This window comes from Lynx canadensis, chromosome X, assembly GCF_007474595.2.
Source record: "Lynx canadensis isolate LIC74 chromosome X, mLynCan4.pri.v2, whole genome shotgun sequence".
Classification (NCBI taxonomy): domain Eukaryota; kingdom Metazoa; phylum Chordata; class Mammalia; order Carnivora; family Felidae; genus Lynx; species Lynx canadensis.
Window position 1 is genome coordinate 69,040,020 of NC_044321.2, and position 27,390 is coordinate 69,067,409.

The window sequence follows — 27,390 nt, forward strand, 5'->3', positions numbered from 1 at the left end:
GTAAAGAGAACGCTTTTCCAAAGAAAATAACATAGTTCAGAAGGAAAAATAACAAAAACAAATTGCTGCAGATTTTATTTTACAATATGTAAGAAAATCTACAATTTCTTCAAGACAGTCATATTAAGGTGATTAACAATTTAATGTTTTATCTTATTTAATAATTAAAATTAAGTGTTTAAAACATTTTAAGGCATTTGTAGTTCTATTAGTTATGTGATAAAGAAAACAATACTGTAAAGTTGATATAGTACACTGTTTTAAATGTTAAAATCAGTCCTTATGACATTTTGATATATCTCTGTGAACATATGGATAGTTTATCATGAACTCTCTTGCCTCTGATGACTTCATTTTGGAGACAGAAAACAATGTGATATTTGAAAAATACAGAAGAGTTTCTAAAAATTTGTAATTTTGTTCATACATAAAGTGATTTTGTCCAATCAATTGATACACAGAAATGACACCTACTACTGTAGGATTTTTATCTGCACCATTCAAATGTTATACTCTTCTGCCTCCTACAGAACTTTAAGGCAAGGAAAAAAATCTTGGTAATCTCCTTATTTAAGGATAGATTAAGTTGCTTTACATGGCAGCTTTCTAAAACTTTAATGATAATCTCATCTTTTGTGCAGTATAGCCTAATTTATTAAACACTCCTAAATAAAAATGAGACAAATGTTTTATAAAATTGACAGATTACTTTGATTGATATACTTAGAATCTTATGTTTGAATGGGAAATACACCTATGTAATTGTAAGAAATAATGTTTAGTGATAGCATCCGACTTTAGGTTCCATACTGTCTGTGGATCCTAAATATAGGATACATCACTTGAAGTGAAATAGATTGAATCCTTGCTTTCAAAACTAACATGAAGCTAACATGACTTTATTAATCACTAAGGAAAAAAATCAGTTGTACAATTACAAGTAAATGATATTCTGAAAGGAACAATTTGCTAAATGTTTATATGTGATTGATCTTATCTCTACCATATTTAGGAAGCAGTCATGTTTCCATGAGTCCTCAAAACTATGTGACAAGAGAATGTAGTAGAGTGAGGCCAGAAGTCCTTACTGGCTCAAAGAACTCCAGGGAAACTGGGATAGAACATTTTACATTATAAGTAGAATCCCGGGAGCCAGAGGTGGAACACAAGTTTATCTGCAGAGCTCCGCTGCAGGGCTGATCTGGGTCTGGAAGAAATGGATGAGAGCCACTGGATGAAATTCACTAATACTAGACACCTGAGTCCTCTAGTAATGTATAAATATCCCAACTATTGTTTGTCGTCATCTTGTTCTTTTTCTTCTCTTATAACCTACATTTTAACTGGAATGTCAGTGCTACAGTTTTGTTCTTTTGCTTGCTTCTATCACTTCCCCTGTGGCTCCTCACCTTTACTGTGTCTTATTATCCATTTGATTTATTTCCTTTCATTTAGCCCTTCTTTTACTTATGTTTTTCACATAAAGCATCTAATTGAGGTTTATGGTTTGTTTTCTTTTCTTTTGTAATGAGATTTGCATACCTGGTTCTGAGGCATACTTTCCATTGCATTTTTTTTTTCTCAGAACAACTGACTTTGGCCTAAACATATTTAAACTATTTTAAAACCATTTCTTTTACAGAGATTTGTGAATGAACTTTGCTAAGTATGGATTCAGGTGGTGGAAGTCTTGGATTGCACACATCAGACTGTAGAATGGCCCATACCATGATTATGCAGGATTTTGGTAAAGCATTTTCTTTGTTATATTTTTTTTCTTTTTAAAATCAGAGCATATTAAATGTCAAAACTATGTTGAGGAAGGGGAGAATTTATGAAAAGTTGTTCTTTTGCTGGGAAAATCCATTTGTAGGGTTCATTTTCTTAAAGTAAAGCTATGTGTCAGTAGTCTGCTTAAAGTCATTCTTAAAATTTTGTGGGAAGGTTGAGGTAAGGAAACTTGGAATATAGTAATAATATGGCATTGAAAATGAAAAAATTCAGCTTACATAATTAACCACATTAGTTCTTGAATATAGGGAATTTTAAATTGGTTTTCTAAAATACATTTTAAATTGCTTTTGTTAATAAAACTAGTAAAGGAACTACTTTAATCATTTCAAAGAAGTTAGATGCTTATATTGTGATATAGGAAAGTCATGCATTAGGTGGTTAATTATATTCTGATGCAGTATCTTCAGAAAGTTGTTTCTAATAGCATTACATTTTTCTTTTTTTAAAAAAGAAAAGATTCTCTGCTTTTGTGGCCAGGTTTTTCAGTAGCCTCTTAACAGTAGTTATTTTCATGAAGATGTTAAGACTGTATAACAGTCAACAAAGAAACTGAATTTGGGTAGGGTCAGTCTGAATTATAGAAGAGATTGAGGTATCTGAACTATTAGAGGCAAGGATAGAGTGGTAAGAATTGAGGAAAAGTGGAGTGAGAGTAGAAAAAACAAATAGTAAATTGGGATAAACAAACACAAGGTATTGTGGAATTGTCAAAGAGGATATTAGGGATGGAGGATTACAACTAGTGATACTTTTCTCAATTAAGAAAATGTTACTACTGTTTTCACATTAATGTGGTTGAATATGTTATTTTCTCCCCTGTTGTAAAGCCCACAATGTTAAGAATCAGAAGAACTGGATTCTAGTCTTGGCTGTCCTATTAACTATCTGTGTAAACTTGGGCAAATTACTTAATTCAGATTTGTGCAGGGATTGGACTAGATAACATTTAAGGTCTTCTCCAGTTCTGATTCCATGACACTTCTGTCTGATGAATAAAGATGTGGTGCACAGATCAAGATTGAATATGGTTGAGATCAAGATGACAATATAGTCAATTGATGAAGTAGAAAGCAATCATTAATTTATTCTGCTAAGTGAATCAGAAGTCAATTGTGTTGATTATGAATGACTTAGAAGTGATTTGGGTGTAAAAAGTACAGGAATAAATTCTACAAGAAGGACAAAGAATTCAAGAGTAAAGCTTTCACAACGAATGTTGTGAATTCTTTGCTTAGAGGTAGTTTTTAAAATACTGGAACACTTTAACTTCAGTATGTTAATAAGTTTTGGTTGAAATGTCACCTTTAATTTTTTGCTTTTTAAAAATAAGATATCTTATGAGGCACCTGGGCGGCTCAGTCAGTTAAGCCTCTGAGTTCAGCTCAAGTCATGATCTCACGGTCCGTGAGTTCAAGCCCCACATGAGGCTCTGTGCTGACAGCTTGGAACCTGGAGCCTGGAACCCGCTTCAGATTCTGTCCCCCGCTCTCTCTGCTCCTCCCCCACTCTCACTCTGTCTCTCTCTCTCTCTCAAAAATAAATAAACCTTTAAAAATTTTAAAAATAAGATACCTTAGAAATGGAAAAAATACAGTATTGTCTCCATATGATAGAAAATTTAATCCACCCTGTAGCATTTGGTGAACTTCCAGACCCCCCTCACTCCTGAAGAAGTTGCGTATTAGCAAGTAAAGCCTGATTCCTTTCAAAGATTGGGGAAAAAATGTCCATTTACTGCTGGTGAATATTTCCTTGAGGCTCCTCTTACCTTCTTTTTCCTTATTCTTCTTCAGTGTTTTAAGGTTTAATCAACCCCTTATTACATCTAATACTTTACTTCCTTTTAGTTGGTAGGGAAGAAGAACATGCATGTTGAAATATATTATGTACATCCTTTTTTTTCTTATTGAGTTAATAATCCATATATCATACAGCCTACCCATTTTAAAGAATACAGTTCAGTGGTTTTATTATACTCACAGAGTTGTACAAACATCACCACTACCTAATTTTAGAACATTTTGTCATTGAAGAAATAAAACCTAATACTCATTAGTGGTCACCCCCTACCCTGCTCCAGACCTAGGCAACCACTAATATTTCTATGGATTTACCTATTCCAGACATTTCACATCAATTGAATCATACCATATGTGGCCTTTTTGTGTCTGGCTTCTTTCACTTAGCCTGGTTTTCAAGTTTCATCCATGTTGCAGCCTGTATCAGTTTCTCTTCAAATTGGGGCGCCTAGGTGGATCGGTCGGTTAAGCGTCCGATGTTGGCTCAGGTCATGATCTTGCAGTTTGTGGGTTCGAGCCCCACATCAGGCTCTGTGCTGACAGCTCAGAGCCTGGAACCTGCTACGGATTCTGTGTCTCCCTCTCTCTCTGCCCCTCCCCCGCTTGTGCTCTCTCTCTGTCTCTCAAAAATGAATAAATGTAAAAAAAAAATTAAATTTCTGTCAACATAGAAACTTAGATATTTGGAATCCCTAAAATTAGTGATCTTTGTGAAACAGAGTTGGCATACACAAGTAGAGCTAGTCAAGTAAATATACTGTGTCAGAGGATCTCTAAATTCTATAATGTTCTTGGTCAGGATGGGCTGGCTATTATATTAAGAACCTGAAACATTAATTCAGAAACTTAGTAGGCCAGTTTCTTTTGAAGGATATTTGAGATTTTTAAATTTACAAAACGGTTTGTATAACTTTGCTTGTGTCTCGGTACAATGGTTCTCTTTGGAATCTGTTCCATTGAATGTAATAGTTAAGATTTTATTGATGCAAAAAGTATGTTGGTTGCTCAGTGATTTAAATAGCAAAACAGCCTTACATGTGGCCCAAGACAGACCCAACAAATACCAAATTTTATGCTATACCTCTGGTGAAGTTTCAGGTATTCACATTTAAATGAAATAACTTTAGTGAAATGGGAAATTCTTGAAATGATGACTTATTTCTTATTGTTATTTGGTTACCTCATTGATTTCACACTTTTTAAATGATTTTTTACCATTTATAATTTGTTACCTAGTGAGATACATTTTTAATACCATTTAATGCTGCTTATTAAATGCTTTAAAATTTAATTGAGTGACTTTGTGATAGATCTTTTTACTCTCTCTCTCAAACTGTTCCTTTAATAGTGACTCACTTGGTTAACCCTATAAGTCTCTTAAAAACAGTATGTAGAGTAAATAAACTCTATTCTCCTCCTGTAGACAGGTAGAAAACAGCCAGTCTAGAGTTAAACAATAAGCTCAGTCCTCAGCTTAAACCTTGGGCAAGTTTATTTAACTTCTCTAAACCATAGTTCTTTCATATTTAAAAAGGAGATAATAATACATCATACAGTTGTTCTGAGGTTTAAATAAGATAATATTTGTAAAAATATTAGTAGGTTGCTTGATGCATAGTCAGGAAGCAATAAATACAGCTAGTGCGTAGTTAAATAAGTGACTTTGTTTAGAAGTTTAATGAGATCTAACTAAGCAGATGAGAGGAAAACTAAGCAGATGAGCTTAACTAAGCTCATGAGATCTAACTAAGCAGATGAGCTGATGAGAGGAAAAAGCAAAATTTAATAGGGGACATCTTGGATCTTGGTCTGAGTAATATGTCAGCACCCGGTGGGAAACTTGTCAGTTCTTGGTCTAGGATCCTTGATATTATTTATTTAGTTCAGTGTGAACAAGCATATTTGGATTTATTTTAATGCTTACATCTGGTTTATTTTGACCTGTAAGTTCCTACTAGAGTAGAGGCTAGAATCTTCCCAGTCAGGTTAATCTGAACCCAGGCCAGCATTTGGTGTTATTCTATCTTTCCATCATTCCCTAGTGTGTACTCTCAGGAACCAAACTAACCTCCAGAATTTTCCATATTTTAAGTCTGACTTGTGGAAGGATTTTATAAAATATTAATTTTATTGTTTATATACATAGAACTCCAATACTATGAATTTTATAGGCTTAACATTTAATTTTTCCTTGTTAAAAACCACATTTCTAGTCTGGTTGAATGTTCGATTTGAACCTCCACCAACTCCCCATCTCCAAAATGGCTGGTGGAGTAACCAGTGAATAGAAAGTACTTGTTTTATACATACTCCCTTTGCTTACCAGATTTTCAAGATTGAAGCTCTCTCCTTTTGGGGTAATATGGTGGTTTAGGTAAGAGTTTGAGAATATTGAGGACAGTACAGAGGGGTAGAAAGGAAGATAATCCTGAAAGGTAGTTTTCCTTTCTCACTTTATCTTTTGATAGTGTACTGGTTTCCATATTAACTTGTTAACTAACTTCCATAATGAATTGGTTAATAATAGTGAACACTGTATAGCACTCTTTCAGGTATGACTTTATAGAAAGTGATCATTATGTGGAGAAGGCTTTGTATTAGATTATTTAATGTAGATGATTTTGTTATAACCTGGACTATAGACTCTATTAATTTGTTTCCTGTACACTTCAGTGAGGCAAAACTTAAGAGCTCTTCATGAAGTGATTTTATACTTTTATAATATTTGTAAAGAAGGTAGGAGTTGGTGCTCAAGAAAAACATTGTTTAAAGCTTTGTTCCTTTAGACTTACTGGTTTAGAACTTAGTGAAATTTAGAGTCCCTATGTATGAATTTTATCAAACCAAATCTTTGTCTACAGTGAGTTGGGTTTTTCCCCCCAAATCAGGTGTTAAAAGATGCTTTCCACTTTTGAATATAGTAATTCTTATAAGATAAAGAATTCTAGGGACTTTTATGCTTCTAATGCATATTTTATAATGTATTAAGCTTGCCATATTTTACAAACTTAATTTAACATATTAGTACGCATTTATGTTTGTGTGTCCTTCTTATTTTGATTTTAATTTTGTTGAAATACTATACTTACAAGAAGTAGAAAAAATAGTACATAGAGTCCCATGTAGCTTGTACTCCTCCTCTTGGAATGGTGACATCTTATATAACTGTACTACAGTATCAAAAGTAGGAAGTTAACATTGGTGCATTACTGTCAACTAGACTAAAGACCTTCTGAAGTTATCACCATTATTTTTACATATATTTGTGTAAGTGTATATAGTTCTGTGTAGTTTTACCCTATATATAGATTTTTGTAAACACCACCACAATAAAGATCTAGAACTATTCCATTACCATATATATGCTATGCCAATATATTTACACATACCCTCACCTTTGGCAACTTTGAATCTGTTGTCTATCTCTATAATTTGTAATTTTGAGAATGTTACATTAATGATTCCATTTATACATTATATAGTATCATAATCTTTAGTAATTTGCTTTAATTTTCTGGAGATTCATTCAGGTGTTGAATGTATCAATAGTCTGTCACCTTTTTTATTGCTGAGTAGTATTCCATGATAGAGATGTGCCAGAGTTGGTTTTACCAACCATTTATCTGCTGGAAGTACAATTGGGTTGTTTTCTATTTTTTTGCAATTATGTGTAATAGCCACAATGACCTGTTATGAATTTTTATCTACAGTTTTTTGTGTAAACATATGTTTTAATATCTCTAGGGAAAATGCCCTAGAGTGTAAATGTTGGGTTTTATGGTAAATACATGTTCAGTTTTTTAAGAAACTGCCATATATTTTCCAGAGTGGTTGCTACCATTTTACATTTCTGCCATCAAATGTATGAGAGATCGTTTCTTTGTATCCTCACCAACCTGTGGTGTTATTGTTCATTTATGTTAGCTGTTCTAATGTAGTGATATCTCATTGTGGCTTTTACGTTTTACTTGAAAATAAAGTGCATTGTTTTTAAGCTCTTAATTTAGATTTTACTAACATTGTTTTCACCTACCTCCACCCCAATTCCTGGTTGGTGATGTTTTGTGTTTGTGTTTTTATTTTTGTTTTTATTTTTTTTACTTTAATGTAAGCTCTACACCCAATGTGGGGCTTGAACTCACAACCCCCAAGATGAAGAGTCACATGCTTTACCAACTGAGCCAGCCAGATGCTCCTGGTGATGGTTTTTATTGCATTTAAATTGTCAGTGATTTTTAAGATGATAGTTTGCATGGACTACTTCATATTTTGAAATGTTTTATGTCATCTGATATATTAAATATAGTACTTTTAATTAATAAAATAACTTTACTTTTTTTGGATAATTGTTTGTATTATAGTGGCTGGAATGGCTGGTACTGCGCATATCGATGGAGACCATATTGTTGTTTCGGTTCCTGAGGCTGTATTAGTTTCTGATGTTGTCACAGATGATGGGATAACTCTTGATCATGGCCTTGCAGCTGAAGTTGTCCATGGGCCTGATATCATCACTGAGACTGATGTAGTAACAGAAGGGGTAATTGTTCCTGAAGCTGTACTTGAAGCTGATGTTGCTATTGAAGAAGATTTAGAGGAAGATGATAGTGATCATATCTTGACTTCTGAGCTAATTACAGAAACCGTTAGAGTACCTGAGCAGGTTTTTGTGGCTGACCTTGTTACTGGTCCTGATGGACACTTAGAACATGTGGTCCAAGATTGTGTTTCAGGAGTTGACTCTCCCACAATGGTATCAGAGGAGGTTCTTGTAACTAATTCAGATACAGAAACTGTGATTCAAGCAGCTGGTGGTGTTCCTGGTTCTTCAGTTACTATTAAAACCGAAGATGATGATGATGATGATGATGATGATGATGTCAAGAGCACTTCTGAAGACTACTTAATGATATCTTGTAAGTGAAACAAAAGTACATAATTACTTGGGAGATTTATTTATATATAACCTGGAAAGGTTTTCTGGGATGGGGGATCTAGTCAATAAAAGACACGAGGATAATCATTTTGCAAAATATTTTTTTACAAAGCTGTATTGTTGAGATGCTTTTTGAACTTGCTCATATTTTTAATTTACTCAATGAAAGTTCATACCACAATTAGGTAAATTAATGTAATTTATTAATACATTAGCACCAAAAGGAAGGTTCAACAAGAACATTAACTGATAAAATTTTTAATGGTAAATATGTATATTTCAAAATAGGAAGTTTATTTTATGCAACCACTGCTTGCTTTTTAATGTGGTAGGTACTGGAGTTGTCAGTTAAGTTTTGCTTAGGAATTTAAGTATAATATATCAAGGAATGTGTAATTAATTTTTTACCAAATACTTGAAAAGGAAATCTTAAACTCAGATTGTATTCTGCAGTTCTCCCTGTGTTTATTTTTTGTCTAAATATGCGTGTGTATATTCTGTGCGAAAAATGCCTTGATGTGTTTATTTCAGATTGCTTTATGATGTCTTTAAGACATTCTATCTGAAGGAGGAAGATAGAAATATCTTGTTCTCATTTTAAGTGGTGGGTTTGCCTGAACAGCAACAATAATAAAAATCTCATGATGAGTTATTGATGGAACTTGAGGAAGAAGTAGGTCTGTTCTTTATACAATTTGGAGGGATCATGTTGGAAGTAATAAAAATTAGATAAAGTTCACTTTTTCATGGTGGATTTTTCTTTTATTTTTAAAATAAAAAAGGACTGATTGGGAAGTGCATCAACAAGTAGAGTAATGTGTATGTGTGCATGAAGTGGTGATACATGTATCAGTGAATTTAAAACTAAAAACAAATTAGATTTAATTTGTAAATATGATTCTGAAGTATAGCATGTTAACTTTTTCCCTCTACAACCACTTTTGGAGGTGAATATTTACATTGTTTTTAAGGGAATGATTTAAGTCACTAAAAGACTGTGCAAACTGTTATTACGTCTTTTTAAATTGATGTCCATTACTAAAGCAATTCCATATTTATATCTTAACCTGATGTTTTAAAAAAAACAACTATGGTTATGATTATATAAAATGGTGTGACAAAAGTTGGTAGCCTTTCTAGTACCAAAATAATATTGTGCCTTTAAAGGAGTACTTGTCAGTGTGCCTGGGTGGCTCAGTCAGTTAAGTGCCCAACTCTTGATTTCGGCTCAGGTCATGATCTCACAGTTCATAGGATCATGCCCCATGTTGGGCTCTGCACTGACAGCACAGAGCCTGCTTAGGATTCTCTCTCTCTCTCTCTCTCTCTCTCTCTCTCTCTGCCCCTCCCCTGCTCTCTCTCTCTCTCTCTCTCCAAATAAATAAATATTTTAAAAGAGAGTACTTGTCAAGTCAAACTCTGATATTAAAATAGTTTAAAATTTAGACATTCTATGTTTTGTGAATTGTCATACCTTAACATGTCTTATGTGATTTGATTCTGCAGAAGTTTTTTTTGAAAGAGTTTCTAGAATATTTTAATTCACAGTATTTATTTTTATATTGCCCTATATGTCAAATGCAAAGGACTTCTGTCTTTCTACTCTAATAGGAGTAAACTGAAGATTATAAAGAACATTGTATTGCTCAAATACTGGGATTGCTGTGGGATCATTTTAGGGGAAATTTAGTCTGAGAATTAATGAACTCCTTAATCATTAGTAAGGACAACAACAACAAACTTAAGCAGTTTTTTTTATTGTGGAACATGGAATATACAAAAATTAAATATTTTTTTTATATCACCCATTTTCCTACCACCCAGTTCTTTGACCATTTTTATAATGATTATTTTACTCAAATTGGAACTAGTTGCTCTTCCTTACCATTTTCATTTGTTTTATTTTATTCTCTTTTGATTTAGTTTTTCCCTTTTTTCCCTTCATCTCTTAATCTTCACTTCATTTTCTTTACCTCTTGGTTTCTCTTGGCCTTTGAATCTTATAGGAGTGAAGAGAATAAATTACCTTAAAGGCCTCAGTGTTAATTTAAAAAGTCCTCTTCTCTGTTTTTCTTTCCAAGATAGAGATTTTCAAAATGTTTAAGAGATAAAGTTGAGGACTTAAAACAGACATTTGTCTTATTTCTGAGTCCCTTAATATTCCTATAAGGAACTCTTACCATAGCTAAGTTTTAGAGGTAGGGAATTTGTTTTGTCTCATATCTGAGGTGCATCTGAGCTTTTTCCCCTTTTAAGCCAAACATCACAAATTGTTTATCTTAACAGATGGGTGAGCTCTCCCACTTGTGCTAAGTAACTTGTAAAGTAATGTAGAGTAACTATATCTGTCTAAAATTATCCTAGGTGTGCTCTTTAAAAATAACTAACATCCATAATATCTTTATAAAGGCTTCACTGGAAGAAGGAAGTTCCATTAAATAATGAACCAATATAATGCTTTCAAATTGTTTTTTACCTATAAAATCAGTTTATAGTAAAATCTTGGATTGCAGGTAACTTGTTTTGCAAGTGTTCTGCCAGGGGAGCAAACATTTCTAACAAATTTTAACTTGATAAACAAGCAATGTCTTGCAATATGAGTAGTATGTGATGCTGAATGTCACATGATCACAACTGAGCCAGTGGTTCTTGAAATTCGCTTTGATATGTGATTACTTTGGATTGCAAGCATGCTTCTGGAATGAATTATGCTCCCAAACCAAGGTTTTACTGTATATTTCTTTTGGGAACATAATCTTGTAAAAAGCAAAATGTCTTGGTATAGTCATTATGGGAGATGTCATCAAACCTCACCAATTTCAAGGGTAAAAAAGAAAAGTTAACACCTTTGTGTTTTTTTTAACATAACAACTTTATTGAGATATGATTCATATGCCATAAAGTTCACCATTTAAGGTGTGCAGTGATTTTTAGTATATTCCACAGCATTGTATAAACATCACCACAATCAATTTTACAATTTTTTCTTCACTCCAAAAGGAAACCCCATGCCCTTTAGCAGTCACCTCTCTGCCACATACCACTCCCACTCCTCTGGCAACAACTAATCCAATTTCTGTCTGTATAGATTTACCTATTCTCAACATTTCATATAAAGGGAGTCATGTAATTTGTGGCCTTTTGTGTCTGGCTTCTTTCATTTAGCATAATCTTTCAAGGATCATTCATATTGTAGCATGTGTCAGTACTTCATTCCTTTTCATTACTAATATTAAATTATAAGGATAAACATTTTAGTTATCCATCAGTTGATAAACATATGGTGTTTCTATTTTTTGGTTATCAATAATGCTGCTATGAAGATTCATGTACAAGATTTTGTGCAGACATGCTTTCAGATCTCTTGGGTATACACTTGGGACTGGAACACTTTTGTCATCTAAATGTTAGTAACTTGTGTTTGTTTTAGTGCTGTGAAATACAGATTCTTTACATATTGCCTGATCTAATAATCTCTGTAGTACATCAGTATACTCTATACTGATAATAACATATCCATAATATAATTTTGGTAGATGTAACATAAAAGGGGTGCAGTAAAAAGCCTACTTAGCTTTTAAAAGGAATGTTATATTGAATTTTTAATCAAATTGTGCTATTGAGTTCTATAAAGGAATATCAAACATTAGCAGACTTACCAACAATGCATCTTACTGTTTTATGTTACATTTAGCACCAGTAGAATTCTGTGATGTGGATAATATTACTTGCTATTACCGTCTGGAATGTCCTGTGGGTTAAGAAACAACACTGTGGGACTTGGATATTGCAAGCCTTAATTTGGGGTATTTTTAGTATTTGCATTAAGAGTCTTTGAGGATCCATTTCTAAAATTGCTTGATTGACCATTAAATCTTTGTTACCTTTGTACTTTCTGTAACAAAGAATATAGAATAAATCTTGGTGAAGTTGATGGTTTATCTCTTAAAACTGCATAGTAACATTTTAATAACCTTATAACCTTCTATAATCTTAAAATACAAAACAAGTTTGGTTACTCAATACATTTCAAAGTTGCTCATTCTGAGGAATCTAAGTAGAAAATAATGGATACGTTAAACCATGGATGACCTTAAGGTATAAATGGAATCAGGAAAGCAACAGTTATTTCAATATTTAAAGCAAAAACTATGGTACAAAATTATTGAGAAGTGACCAAAAAAATGTGTATTTCATTTCATGAGCTTTAATTTTGTGAATTATAGTTTTAATTCCATTTGTTCCAGAAGTAGCTATGATCACTTTAAACCATTCAATGATAATAAAGCAGTATTTATCAAATGAGAGTATTTTCAGTATTTCATTTATTTACTATAAGTTATTCCAACTTAAGAAATTCATATTTTGGCCACTTTTTGAGGTTTTGTATATCTTATGTCTTTATTTTCAAGAATGAGAAAACATTTTCTGAAATCTTAACTTGCCTCTTTTAATTTTTTTCTGTGATGTCATTGCTTTATTCAACATGTTTTAAAAGAGAAGCTATTATTAAATCGATAATATAAGATACTTCATCTTTTTTTCTTTCATTTTAATCTGTCCCATTGTAAAAAAAAATTTCCAGGAAATGCAGTAATAGAATTAGGGGCTATGTTGGAATGAACATATTTAGTCAATTTATTTTGATTATTTAGGTCCTTTCTTTCATAGACAAACTCTTTGAACTCTTAAATAGTATGGAATAATTTATATTTAATCACAGAGTTGAAGTAGGTTTGCATTGTAAAAAGAATTTCTGAAATGTGTTTTCCACCATTTTGAAAGGCCAAAAGAATATTTTTGAATTTGCATGTATCAATTTAAAATGGAGGTACGGGAAATCTAGACTTCGACCTATTTAGATCTTCTTGAAATTCGTTTTTTAAGAATACTGAATTAATAATTTTTATGTCAGTTTATTCTTTTTTCAGTAGCTCTGGAATTGTTTAGATATAGTCAGAGGCTTTAGGATTTTATGTTTCATATATGATGCTATAATATACATAATAGGTAGAAGCAGATTTTCAATTAGATTATATTTCAGTTTTTATAGGTATAGCATTGAAATAAAAAATGGTAGTTATATAATATTTGAAGGAATATATTAATATTTATGATTAAAGAACAAAGTTTATTGATATGTACTTATCGCATAGTTTGTGCATAGTATTCATGTGAAAATAAATGTTATTCTTAAACACTGTAGAGAATAAAAATGTTATGTATACTTAAAATGTAAGTAATACTCTCAAATATTGTTGCTTTACCTTTCTATATGATTTTTAAGTCTAGCATATGTTTGTGAATATAGAAGTATACAAAATTTCTGGTTTGAAGCTGTCTTCCATTGACTCAACAGAAATTAAGAGTATTAAGATATTGTTTTTATAGTTTCTGAAAAGGCCTTTTTATAAAATCATTCAGGTGATGTTTACTCTTTTCCCAATTCTAAATTTCATATGCTGATTGGTTTTAAAAATACTGCTATTTAGTTTGGGAATTGTTTATGTGAGCTTATTTTATGAGTACTATGTATTTTTATGTTCTGATTTTTTCTGTTATTAATTTTGGTGTTAGGATTTAACTTAAAATGTTGAATGTAATGGAAGATTATTTGTTTCCAAAGCCATCTTAATTAAGGCTCTGTGGTTATTAAGTATTTCATATATATAAATTAAAATCTCTGAATAAATTTTTTCTGTAGTTACAATTGTGTAGTATATCTGATGTTGTATATTGTTTTTTCATGAAACAAAGCACTTTCAGTAGTTGCATAATAGGTCATAAAGTGAATACAGTGGATAGGTGATCAACACATTTCATGTTGCTCTTATGACATCCACTAAATGTCAGTTATACTTTTTGTCTAAAATAGTTTCTTCTTTATATTTTACAGTGGATGATGTTGGGGAAAAATTAGAGCATATGGGGAACACACCATTAAAAATTGGCAGTGATGGTTCACAGGAAGATGTTAAAGAAGATGGATTTGGTTCAGAAGTAATAAAAGTGTATATATTTAAAGCTGAGGCTGAAGATGATGTTGAAATAGGTACAAAGACTAATTTTAATTTATTGCTGTAATAGTTATGAATGAAAACTTATTCTTTTCTGGTGACTATCTTTTAAAGTGAAGATTTTTAAATTTTTATTTATTTATTTTTTTAATTTTTGAGAGAGAGGCACAGAGTGCAAGCAAGGGAGGGGCAGAGAGAGGGTGACACAGAATCTGAAGCAGGCTCCAGGCTCTGAGCTGTCAGCACAGAACCCAATGCGGGGCTTGAACTCACTAACTGCGAGATCATGACCTGAGCCAAAGTCAGACACCTAACTGACTGAGCCACCCAGGCGCCCCATAAACTGCAGATTTTTTTAATGTTTATTTATTTTTGAGAGAGATAGATGGAGCACAAGAGGGGAAGGGGCAGAGAGAGAGGGAGACACAGAATCCAAAACAGGCTCCAGGCTCTGAGCTGTCAACACAGAGCCCGGAGCTCGAACCCATGAGCTGTGAAATCATGATCTGAGGCAAAGTCAGATGCTTAACGACTGAGCCACCCCAGCACCCCAGTGCAGATTTTTATAGACTTCTTTGGGGATGGAATATTAAAAAATTGTATGTGAATAAGCAGGAATGCAGAATATATCATTCTTGGATTCTTTCAACATAAGTAGAATGTTATGGTTGGGATTATCAAAACAAATGAGTGGAGAGGCTTTGATTTAGAGTAGGAAGTTATAATGAGTATCTAAGGGCAGGCTTAGAGGCAGGCTGCTTGGATTTTAATCCTAGTTCTGCCATTTAGCTGAGTGGTTATTGGTGAGTTACTTAACCTTTTTCTGCCTTAGTTCCCTCATCCATGAAATGGCCATGATGATAGTAACTACCTCATAGGGCTATTGTGAAGACTAAATGGGTAAAATACATATTAAAGACTTCTATAGTGCTTTGCATATAAGTATGATGTAAATGTTAACATTTGTTGTTATTTCTCAGTGGTTACTGAAAATTCAGAGTGTATTTTATAACAAAATTCTCTTGACACTTAGACATTATATTGGAATATTTTGGGGAATATTTTTCCAAAGGAAAATATTTCTTATATATCTTCCTTATTGACTTAGGGAATTATTTCATGATATTTCTTTATATTGATATGTGATTTAATTTTTAAGGTGGAACAGAAATTGTCACAGAGAGTGAGTACACCAATGGACATTCTGTAGCTGGAGTGCTTGACCAGAGTCGAATGCAGCGGGAGAAGATGGTTTACATGGCAGTTAAAGATTCTTCTCAAGAAGAAGATGATATTAGTAAGAAAAAGGGGCACTGTAGTGACTTATCAGTAGCCATCATGCGTTCTTTAAAAAAAAATAAGCAATCTCAGAGATATAAGCACTATATAGGAGCAAAGTTCAATAAAATAAGTCAGACCTTTGCTGTAATTAATTTAAAAGAAAACAGTCCTTTTGACCATTCATGCATACATGTATTATTCAAATCAGCAAACATGAAATACTATGTCTCAGATACTAGGGATACAGAGACACACAACATAGGGTTCCTGACTTCATTAGAGCCCACAAATACATAGGTAATTATTGGGCATCTATTTTGTCTGTGTTACTGGATATGTTGCATAAATGTTTAATACTCACAACTCGTCTCCGAGGTAGGTGGTATTATCTTTGTTTTATGGGAGGAAAAAAGTGCTCAGGGAACTTAAGTAATTGCCCAAGATCATTATAATATTAAGGGAGGAATGTACAATTTCAACTCTTAGCTATCTAACTCTACTGCCAGTGTTCTTTCCACATGGCAGTGAACACCATTGGCCTCTCTGGATTTAGCAGTGGAAAGGCTAACTGGTTGTTCTCCTTCTGTCACTGAAGGATTAGATGAGTAAGTATTCTCCCAAGTAAGTTAAGCTCCCAGGATCTTTACTTATTATGCCTTTGATGGTCTCCAAGTAGTTGCTGCTTAAGGTTTCTTGGGGCTGAGTACCATACGGTGAAAATAACTCCTCAGATTTCCTTTCCTGCCATGCTGCCCATTTCCTTATGAGGGCATGTTACACTCTGCCTATTTTCTTCTCACCTCAGTGTAGGAATGCAGCCCTTCACTATGGCTTTTTCTGTCTTCTTTCCATGCTGAGACAAAACTATTTTGTTTTGCCCTGGAAGGGCAAAAGCCTCCACTTGAGTGCATTACCTAGATAATACTCAGCTTTTCCTAGACTGTGCTCTGACCTCCACGCCTCAGATTTCCTTCCTTAGAAGCCATGGGAAGCTGAATTCCAATCCCAAACATGAATAATACACCACAGTTGATAATCTAAAAACAAGTAAGTCTAGAGGATTTGATTGGAGAGGAAAAGTGTTAAATGAAGTAATTTCTATTTGGTCTTTAAATTCTTTATTATTATTTTTTACTCATTGATCAGTAAAGGGGCACAATAAAAGTTGGGAGACTGAAGCTTAAGTTAACTGATGCCAGAATTCCTTGTCTAAGTGGAAAGCTTAGACCAGTGTCTCTTTCTCGTTAATTGAAAGAAGGGAAACTTGGGAGAAAAGGGACACTTTTTTCTCACATTTTTTCCACATTGCTTCCATAGTGAATAGAAGCTCCCAATATGTGAATCAAAGGAAAAGCATAAATTCAAAGCCACTTTTTTACCTAACAGCTTAAATCGAAATGATTATGTCACATAAAATATACTAAATGATTCTCTAGGTTTATATTTTTTTACTCCAATACTATATTTTTAAAAAGTGAGTCTCACTTAATGCTTCTTTTCTCAGTAGAGTCTCTGAAAATCCTGCCTGTTAAAGGATGTCCACATACTCATGAAGACCACTTTATATATACATTATGTTTTATATATACATATATATGACTTTGATTATTTTTATTTAAATTTTTTTCAATTACTAGTATTTTTGACTACTTTTCAATGTGCGTACAGAACTGCATTTAAGTTATAGTATATGGGGTAGCAAGGATCACTTTCTAGTATTGATTCTATGGGAAATGCTTTCTGAGTTCTAAAGATCAGTCAAGCACAATTACGGACTGCAGCATTTTTTACAAGCTCGTAATGCCCAGTGGACTATAAAATTAGTCAATATATTCCAAGCGCAAATGTTTTATGTAATCTAAAAGTCATTTTCATAGGATAGGTTCTAAGAGGAGAATAGGAGTTTTAATAAATGATTGTCTCCTAGAGGCACTCGTCTCCCAAGTGCCTAATGTAATTTTAAAATTAACAAAATTGAAATCTTGACAGTTGGAAAAATTTTAATTGTTTGGAATTTTTTTACCCATTTATTAAATATTTGGGGTTATAAACAAGCAATTATTTCTAAAATTTAGGTTGCGCTGAAATAGCAGATGAAGTTTACATGGAAGTCATTGTAGGGGAAGAGGAAGGAACTTCTCTCCCTGAGACTCAGCTTGAGGACTCTGATGTTAATAAAACAATTGTCCCTGTTGTCTGGGCTGCGGCATATGGTAGGACACTGGCATTTTTTCACCTGCTAAGTACATAACATATCTATTTGATCAGCCTTTAGGTCATTAAATATGCTGTGCTAATGGCCCTCATGAGTTGACTAATATAAAATGTTTTGCTGTGGACTGATTAATCTCTAGTTACATACGTGATTTTCCTACCATATATCTTGTGTTATTTAAAATAAGCCTTGCTTAATGCATTATTGTTTTTCAGTAGGCTTTATTCAAAATCCTACCTGTATAAGTGAGTGTCATAAAAAGTTTTATTTTTCTAAAATAGGAATATCCTTTGAAAATTGATCCTTCCCCTTTTTCAAAAACTTATTTCATGTATTAACACCACAAATAAGATTTGGGGGGTTTGAAAAGAAACAGGAAACCAGGTGTGCTCTTCTAGAAAGTATCTAATGGAAGGTAAATTGATCTAACGGAAGGTAAATTTATCAGGGTTTTTTTTTTTTTCTTTCTATGTAACCTCATTCCTACTTAATTTACAAGATGGTCCAGGTATACTCTTTATTTTGAAAAGTTTTGGTGTTCAAATGCATTATCTTAGCTCAGTTTTTCCAAAGGTTCATTCATTCAACAGTCATTTATTGAACATCTTCAATTTTGAGTGTATTCTGCAGAAATATATACTCAATTTTTATTTTAAAAATAAGATTGTTCTAGATTTTAACAGTTCCAAGGATGCTAACAGTAGCCCTTATTTTCAGTGCGTGAAATTATATCTAATCTATGGGAGTGGAAGAACTCAACAACAAAAAAGTTTAATCCAAGGAACAATGGTCAAAGTAAGAGTTTTGTAGATTAAGATGTGATCCACTAGTAATCATTATACTCAGCATATCAGTTTTTAATTAGCCTTTTTTTTTTAGGAGATGAAAGAAGAGTTTCCCGGAGGTATGAAGATTGTCAAGCATCAGGTAAGAGAACATTATATGCGACATATAAGTTAAATAGCCAGTTTTTATATAGTGTTTGGAAAATAACCAGTTACTGGTTTGTGTGTATGGACACATAGGTTAGACTCTTACTTGCCTGGTCATATCTTATCTAGTTAGTTACATAAGAGTTTTCCTCTTTGGGGAATTGATTAATTTAGGTACAAACATAATGCATGTTATTCTGCAAGTGCAGTTCATTTTAGCTTTATCTCATGATACAGATGTTGGGCAGCTTACAATATGAATCATAAAAGGCTGCTATGGAGAAAATTATAAAATAGAAATTATTTTATTTTATTTGTTTTTTTAAATGTAATGGTGTTTTTTTATTTATTTAAATTTTTTTTTAATTTTATTTAAATCCAAGTTAGTTACCATATAGTGTAATAACGATTTCAGGAGTAGAATTTAATGATTCATCACTTATATAAAACTCCCAGTGTTCATCCCAACAAATGCCCTCCTTAATGCCCATTACCCATTTAGCCCATCCTCCCACCCAACAGCCCTCTAGCAACCCTCAGTTTGTTCTCTGTATTAAAGTCTCTTTTTACCTCCTCTCTCTTTTTATCTTATTTTTTTCCTTTCCCCTTTGTCCACCTGTTTTGTTTCTTAAATACACATATGAGTGAAATCACATATTTATCTTTCTCTGATTTTACTTAGCATAATACATTCAAATTCCTTCCATGTTGTTGCAAATGGCAAGATTTCATCCTCTTTGATTGCTGCTGGGTAATATTCCATTGTATATATATACCACATCTTCTTTATCCATTCATCACTCAGTGGATATTTGGGCTCTTTTCATAATTTGGCTATTGTTGGTAGTGCTGCTATAAACATTGGGGTACATGAGCCCCTTCAAATCAGCATTTTTGTATCCTTTGGATACATACCTAGTAGTGCAATTGCTGGGTCATGGGTTAGTTCTATTTTTACTTTTTTGAGGAACCTCCATACTGTTTTTCAGAATGGTTGCACAGTTTGCATTCTCACTAAAGTGTTCCGTATCTCCGCATCCTGGCCAACATCTGTTGTTTCCTGTGTTGTTAGTTTTAGCCATTCTGACAAGTGTGAGGTGATACCTCATTGTGGTTTTGATTTGTGTTTCCCTAATGATAAATGATGTTGAGCATCTTTTCATGTGTCTGTTAGCCATCTGGATGTCTTCTTTGGAAAAGTGTGTTCATGTCTTTTGCCCATTTCTTCACTGGATTGTTTTTTGGGTGTTGAGTTTGATAGGTTCTTTATAGATTTTTGGATACTAACCCTTTTTCCGATATGTCATTTGCAAATATTTTCTCCCATTCCGTCAGTTGCCTTTTTGTTTTGTTGATTGTTTCCTTTGCTGTGCAGAAGCTTCTTATCTTGATGAGGTCCCAATAGTTGATTTTTGCTTCTGTTTTGTTTCCCTTGCCTCCAGAGACATGTCTAGTAAAAAGTTGCTGCAGCCAGGGTTAAAATAGAAATTATTTTAAAGTAAAAATTCTCCTTGATACCATTTGCTTGTTAATGTCTTCTTTGGGGCAGAACTATTTTCTTTTTTTAAGTTTTTTTTTTTTTTTGTTTATTCGTTCATTTTCAGAGAGAGGGAGAGGGTCGGGAGGCGGGCAGGGTGAGAAAATTCCAAATAGGTTCTGCGTTGTCAGCGCAGAGCCTGACATCATCGGCCTTCATTGGTGAGAAATTGATCTGATGCCAATATTTTGTTTGGGTCATAAAATTCATTGTCTCATGTTACATTCACCTTATTAGTTTATTCCGTTAGGATGAATAAATTGAGATAGTTTAAAGTTAATTTCACATGATATTTAAAGTGTTTGTAGTTGTGTGTGTGTGTGTGTGTGTGTGTGTGTGTGTAAGGGTATAAAAGAAAGAATATGGGTATACTTTGTGAATTTAGTACCGCAATGGTAACTTAATGCCATGTCATCTCTAGTAATTCATCTATCCAAAACCAAAAAGTATAAATATTATGTAATTTAATAGTGTATCATTTTTTTTTCAGGAAATACTTTGGACTCAACATTAGAAAGCAGAAGTAGTACAGCAGCACAGTACCTTCAAATTTGTGATAGCATTAATGCAAATAAAGTACTTAAACAAAAAGCCAAGAAGAGGAGAAGGGGAGAAACCAGGCAGTGGCAAACAGGTAAAAATACTAATACTTTATGAATATTATAATGATTTGAAACGTGGAAACATTTTTTGGTAAACAAAGGAAAAGGAGTCCATTGTTACAGAGTAGTCCTATTCCCATATACCTGTTTGCGTTTGATTTAAATAGTTGGGTTTTTTTTTAAGTGCTTGACATTTAGTAAAACTATGCTTGTATGCTCTTTACCCAAATGTTGTTTTCAAAGAGAATTTTCAGGTTGGTTTCACAGAGGTTGCCTATTTCTGGTTTACAAAATGTATATAACATTTTGACAGGTGAATGGTCTATACTATGGTGATGTTCATTACTTTTTAATGAGGTATTTTATCACAAATCACTTTTAATGTGCATTTTATTCTACAGGATTTTATTCTACTAGTATAGTTCTCACATTGTGAATGTCAGTTAATTTTGGCACCTTTGTTGTAAAACCCTTTAAAACAATCTGGCCAACTGTCATAACTTCCTTTTTTTTTATCTAGCTGTTATAATAGGCCCTGATGGACAGCCCCTGACAGTATACCCTTGCCATATTTGCACAAAAAAGTTTAAATCCAGGGGATTCTTGAAAAGACACATGAAGAATCATCCTGATCATTTGATGAGAAAAAAATACCAGTGTACAGATTGTGACTTCACAACTAACAAGAAAGTGAGTTTCCATAACCACTTGGAAAGCCATAAGCTTATAAACAAAGTTGACAAAACCCATGAATTTACAGAATACACACGAAGATACAGAGAGGCTAGTCCACTGAGTTCAAATAAACTTATATTAAGAGACAAGGAGCCGAAGATGCACAAGTGCAAATACTGTGACTATGAAACTGCAGAACAAGGACTGTTAAACAGACATTTACTGGCTGTTCATAGCAAAAATTTTCCTCATGTTTGTGTTGAGTGTGGTAAGGGCTTTCGACATCCTTCTGAACTCAAGAAACACATGAGAACCCATACTGGTGAGAAGCCATATCAGTGTCAGTATTGTGTCTTCAGGTGTGCAGATCAGTCAAATCTGAAAACTCACATTAAGTCTAAACATGGTAACAATTTGCCATATAAATGTGAGCATTGTCCTCAAGCATTTGGTGATGAGAGGGAGCTTCAACACCATCTGGATTTGTTTCAAGGACATAAGACACACCAGTGTCCTCATTGTGACCATAAGAGCACCAACTCAAGTGACCTTAAGCGGCACATCATATCTGTCCATACTAAGGATTTTCCTCACAAATGTGAGGTCTGTGAAAAAGGTTTCCATCGTCCTTCTGAGCTCAAAAAGCATAGTGATATCCATAAGGGTAGGAAGATTCATCAGTGTAGGCACTGTGACTTTAAAACATCAGATCCATTTATTCTTAGTGGTCATATCCTTTCAGTTCATACTAAGGATCAGTCATTGAAGTGTAAAAGGTGCAAAAGAGGGTTCAGGCAACAAAATGAACTCAAAAAACATATGAAGACCCACACTGGAAGGAAGATTTACCAATGTGAGTATTGTGAATACAGCACTACAGATGCATCGGGCTTTAAACGACATGTGATATCAATACATACAAAAGACTATCCACACAGGTGTGAATTCTGCAAGAAGGGATTCCGAAGACCATCAGAAAAAAATCAGCATATTATGAGGCACCACAAGGAGGCTCTTATGTAATAAGATCAATATAAAGAAAGAAGCTATTTAGAAAATATGATACACTACATGGGATGAAAATTTCATGAACTGTTTCATCTAGTTCCAAAGCTTGATAGTAAATCATAACTTTACATTCTTTGTATTAGAGATCTTGAAATATTTGAAATGACAGGGGATCTTATACCCCTTTGAAAATTACTTAAAGAATTTAAGAAGCACCATAGAATGGTTGCAGAAAAACTCTTAAGTGTCTATTTAATAGTGTTATATGCATAAACTACAGAAGGGAAGAGCAAAGACAATGACTTTATTGGCTGATCATACTAGAGATCAATACTTCTGAAAAGATCATACATAATTGAGTTTAACAATGCTTTGCTATGGCAAGCAAGCCTCACTTTTATGTGATTTTAGAAATGAAGTGGGGAAATAAAATTTAGTCATGCATCAGTCACTTAGTCATTGGGCCTTTTTTATGGTACCTGAAAATTGAATTCCAGAAATGGCAAAAGTTTTATGTATCCATTAAAAGAAATTCCACTGGAAAACAGCTTATATTAATTCAGTACTATTAAAAAGAATTTCAGAGCTGCTAAGATTTTATCACAGGATAGGATGTTTAAAATATAGCATTCTTTCCTGAAGTGTAAAGTGAAGTTTAGGATTACAGTTCTCTTTTTTCTGATGTTCAGGTTGATTTTTCAGTATGGCATATATGACAAAAGTATGTTTGAGTCAAATGTGGCTTTCTAAAACAGATGCAACAGTAGTGTTGCAAATAAAGTTAGCACTATATTTCTTAATGATCTAAAGTTTAAACTGGGAGAACAGTTTTCTTAAATACTATGTTTAGAAGTTTCTTTTTAGGGCAGTCTTAGCAAGTATGATTGTTCTATTTGTACTTGCTCTAATGTTTAAAGGTGCAATTTTATGCCATTATTGGAAATGTTGATTTTTTAAAATCTATATACCATATTATTAACATGAATTTTCAATATGATGCAGTATATATGCAGTATTTAACAAAACACTATGCTGCCAGTAGAGTTTGGAGGTGGATATTCAGTTTACAGTGTATAAATTTAAAATATGCATCCCTTTAACAATGCTTTGTGTTAGCATGCTGCAAATCAAAATGGCGCTTAATATAAAAAGCTGGTTTAGGGAAATTTAATGAAACTCCTGTTCATAAATGTAATGCATATGATGTGTACTTTTAAGTTATAGTTGCTTCATGTTTACACTCAGCTGTTCAACATAACTAAAATGTAATTTTACTTTATGCTATATTGTGACTTTGTGTTTTAAATAATGTTCACCTTTCTGTTTTTGCACCAGATAAGGATCTGTTCCTTGAGAATAAATTTTTTATCTTTCTTAACTTCAGAATATTAAATTTGGAAAATCTAAAATAGTGTGTTATGTGGCTGTAAATGATGTACACGCTGTAAAATAAGATTGTCATTGTTATGTGGGATTATTATTTCTAAATGTTACTCATTGAAATGAGCATACAATAAAAAGCATTTATTGCACTTCAGGGTTTTATGAATTTATTTAAAGTATGTTGTAATGTTCACTCTTTATTAAAAGACTTTTTACTTAAAATTGTTACAGGTAATTTGGTCCATAATGTAATGTCTAATAGATTTTGTGCATTCAAAACAACACGAGCTAAGAACTTAAATAATTATGATGACTATGGCATGATTAGTCCTTAAAAATGTATATTTCTGCTAAAACCATGATGAAATGCTATAAAGGTGTTCATCTTAAGACTTGAGATTAGAGAAAACTGAAAATTCCTAACCTGCTTAAGTAACACAATCCTGAGAAAAGAATTTAATTATGTTCCAAATAGACCAATATACATTCAAAAGTAAAAGCATTAAATCAAGTATTTGGGAAAGATTTTTGCAAATGACACTTAACCTGCTATATTTAAAGCAGTCAACATTTAATAGAATTCATGTACTTAGATATATAGCCCTATTGCTTAAAACTGTCAATTGGGTTAATTATTCTTTAGTGATCACTAACAGAAAAAGAAGAAATCATTTAGTCATTACATGTTAGACCAGTGCTTTTTAAGCTTTAATTTTAATGGGGTTCACCTAGGGATCTTGTTAAAATACATGTTCTGATTCAGTGGGTGTGGGATGGGACATACAATTCTGCATTTCTAGTAAGCTCCCATGTGTTACCACCATAGGATTAATAATGTGGTAGACAAAATCCTCCAGTGTAATTCTGGTATGCTTTGGCAAATTTGCTTAAATAGATAGCTGTGCATGAGTGGATAGAGGCAATCTGTACTGAAGACATGGATTTTCAGCTGAGACATGAGTGACAAGAAGGAACGAGTCATTAAGATCTTGTGGAAGAGCATACAAGGCAAAGAAGCATGCAAATACAAATAACCTGATAGAACAAGCTTTGGCTGGACCACAGTGAGGGAGACTGACTGATAAGAGATGAGAAATTGATACGGGAAACCATTAGAGGATTTTACGGGATTAATATGATTTACATTTTGAAGATCACTCTGGAGGTTATGTGAGGAAGGCATTGTAGAGAAGCTGAAAGAAGCAGAGAGCCATGTGAAGAGGTTATTCCAGTTCATAGTTACAGTGTAGCTGGAGAAAAATAGATGCATTTTCTTTCTTTCACTTATGAATTTGGTCTAGAAAACTTCAGTCAAGATACAACAGATAAGAATTCAGAGCATTCGTTGGGATGAACACTGGGTACTGTATGTAAGCCAATTTGACAATAAATTATATAAAAAAAATAAATTACTTAAGCATATAGTTAAAAATCAAAAAAGTATTCAGTCCATGTTACAAACAAGATTTTCTTAAAAAATACACATTTAAAAAAAATACACATTTTACCAGCAAGGCTCACCTTATATGGTAAAACAGATTTCATCTAAAAATGCAGGTCAAAGTACCCTTAGAGAAGGAGAAATAATTTGGGAATTGCCACAAAATAATTCTTCCAGAACAGTTCACAGTCATTATGTGGAGATGCATTTGTATGATTGTCATTTCTAAATGACCTATACCATGATGCAGAGGAAATTGTTACTCAGGTAGGACTTTCAAATTCAACTTGTATCTCATACAGGACAACCACCAGTTTGTACTTTGAACTTCCCTTAGAGATATGTATTATATATATGTATATGTATAATATATGTATAGAAATGTATATATATATATATATATACACATATATATGATATGATAGCTTTTATTGCAGAAAACTTTCAACCATTTGCAAAGATAGAATATAATGAAGCCCTAGATAGCTATCAACCAGCTTCAGCAATCATCACTTCATGGCCAGTTTTGTCTCATTTGTATTCTTCCTCACCCTTCCCCTCACCTACCTACCTACCTACCTACCCCTCACTGGTTTAATTTAAGATCCCCTTTTCCCAGTGGTTTAATTTGAACTAAATCCCTGACATCTTTTTAAAAGTTTTTGAAGGAAAATACAGCACAATTCTTAAATATGCCTACTTCCAGGGGAAAAAAAAATTATGTCTCATGACGGTGGAGGAACAAAAGAATCCTCTTATTCAGATCTTTCTATTCCCCTTGTGAGAATCAAGGAAAAAAAAACTGGCTAGACTTGGAATTCTATTCAATAATGTTCTTGAGACTAATAAGGCTTCACTTAGAGAAAACACAGAACTAAATTAAAACCGTAGAATATCATTGGATTAGATAATCTTACCAACTTTGTTCAGGTTCACCCTGTCCTTCCAAAAGAATTAGCTTTGTAAAGTTGATACTGTTTAAGAAAGGTCTAAGAACCTTGGATCCTAGAATGAGAAGTGGATATTGTTATTTGGAATTTGGAGGCCTCACAGAAGAAATTGTATAATTTGTAGAGTCAATGGTCTAGCACTAGGTACCCTGAACTAAAAATGTTTTCCTATGCCTTGTTCCAGTTGCTATCCCTTTCTATTGAGCATTATCTGAGTATTCCAAAGAGAACGCTACTCTGTTTTAAAATATGGACCAATTGGCAATATTGAAACTATCCTTTTTAACCCATAATGTATGTCCCAGTCACCTCCTGAGTCCAAAACCCTGTCATCCTAGATTCCAGCACCACCTCCCTATCATAACATGGCTGGGTCATCAGAACCCTTTAGGGAACCATCTCAAAAAGCTTATATATTCTCCCATTTTAATAAATTGGTCTGTTTCATCTGGGCACACATAAGCTAGGAGTGTTCAACACTGATTATGTTAGCATACCAATTACTGAGGCAAAGCATATTGTAAAGGCTATCCCTTAACATAAAGGATCTCTGGAACATAAACTTTAATAACAAAATTATTTTAACGTAATGGGATGGATACCAAACATAAAGACTCTGGACTTAACGACATCTCATTTACAAGAGACCAATTCAAGATTACCAAGACTGCCTGGTTATCATTTAATTATGTTATATAACAATTCCAGTGTTCTTTTGCAGACTCAAAAGAGGTATGTGTTATTTTGTCACTAAATGTTAAAGGTTTTATTAAGATGAATGTAATTATTACATTCCTTACTTTTAAAAAGATTATATTTA

The 27,390-nt window shown here is 33.2% G+C and overlaps 1 protein-coding gene across 5 annotated transcripts; it reads left to right on the plus strand.

Annotated features, from left to right (window-relative positions):
* Positions 1-24,328, plus strand: ZNF711 (zinc finger protein 711). 5 transcript variants are annotated; one of them, XM_032592182.1, is made up of 10 exons: positions 18-128; positions 1,013-1,275; positions 1,643-1,747; positions 7,955-8,509; positions 14,426-14,581; positions 15,706-15,843; positions 17,903-18,040; positions 18,922-18,969; positions 21,002-21,145; positions 21,634-24,328. In XM_032592182.1, the coding sequence occupies exons 3-10, from the start codon at positions 1,669-1,671 to the stop codon at positions 22,809-22,811; spliced, it is 2,436 nt and encodes an 811-aa protein (XP_032448073.1). In that variant the 5' UTR covers positions 18-128; positions 1,013-1,275; positions 1,643-1,668; the 3' UTR covers positions 22,812-24,328. The 5 variants fall into 5 exon arrangements, with proteins under 5 accessions (XP_032448076.1, XP_032448073.1, XP_032448072.1 ...); XM_032592181.1 differs by having other exon boundaries at positions 1,013-1,270; XM_032592183.1 differs by lacking the exon at positions 17,903-18,040 and adding an exon at positions 18,760-18,837 and having other exon boundaries at positions 1,013-1,270.
* Positions 24,329-27,390: the final 3,062 nt, after the last annotated feature.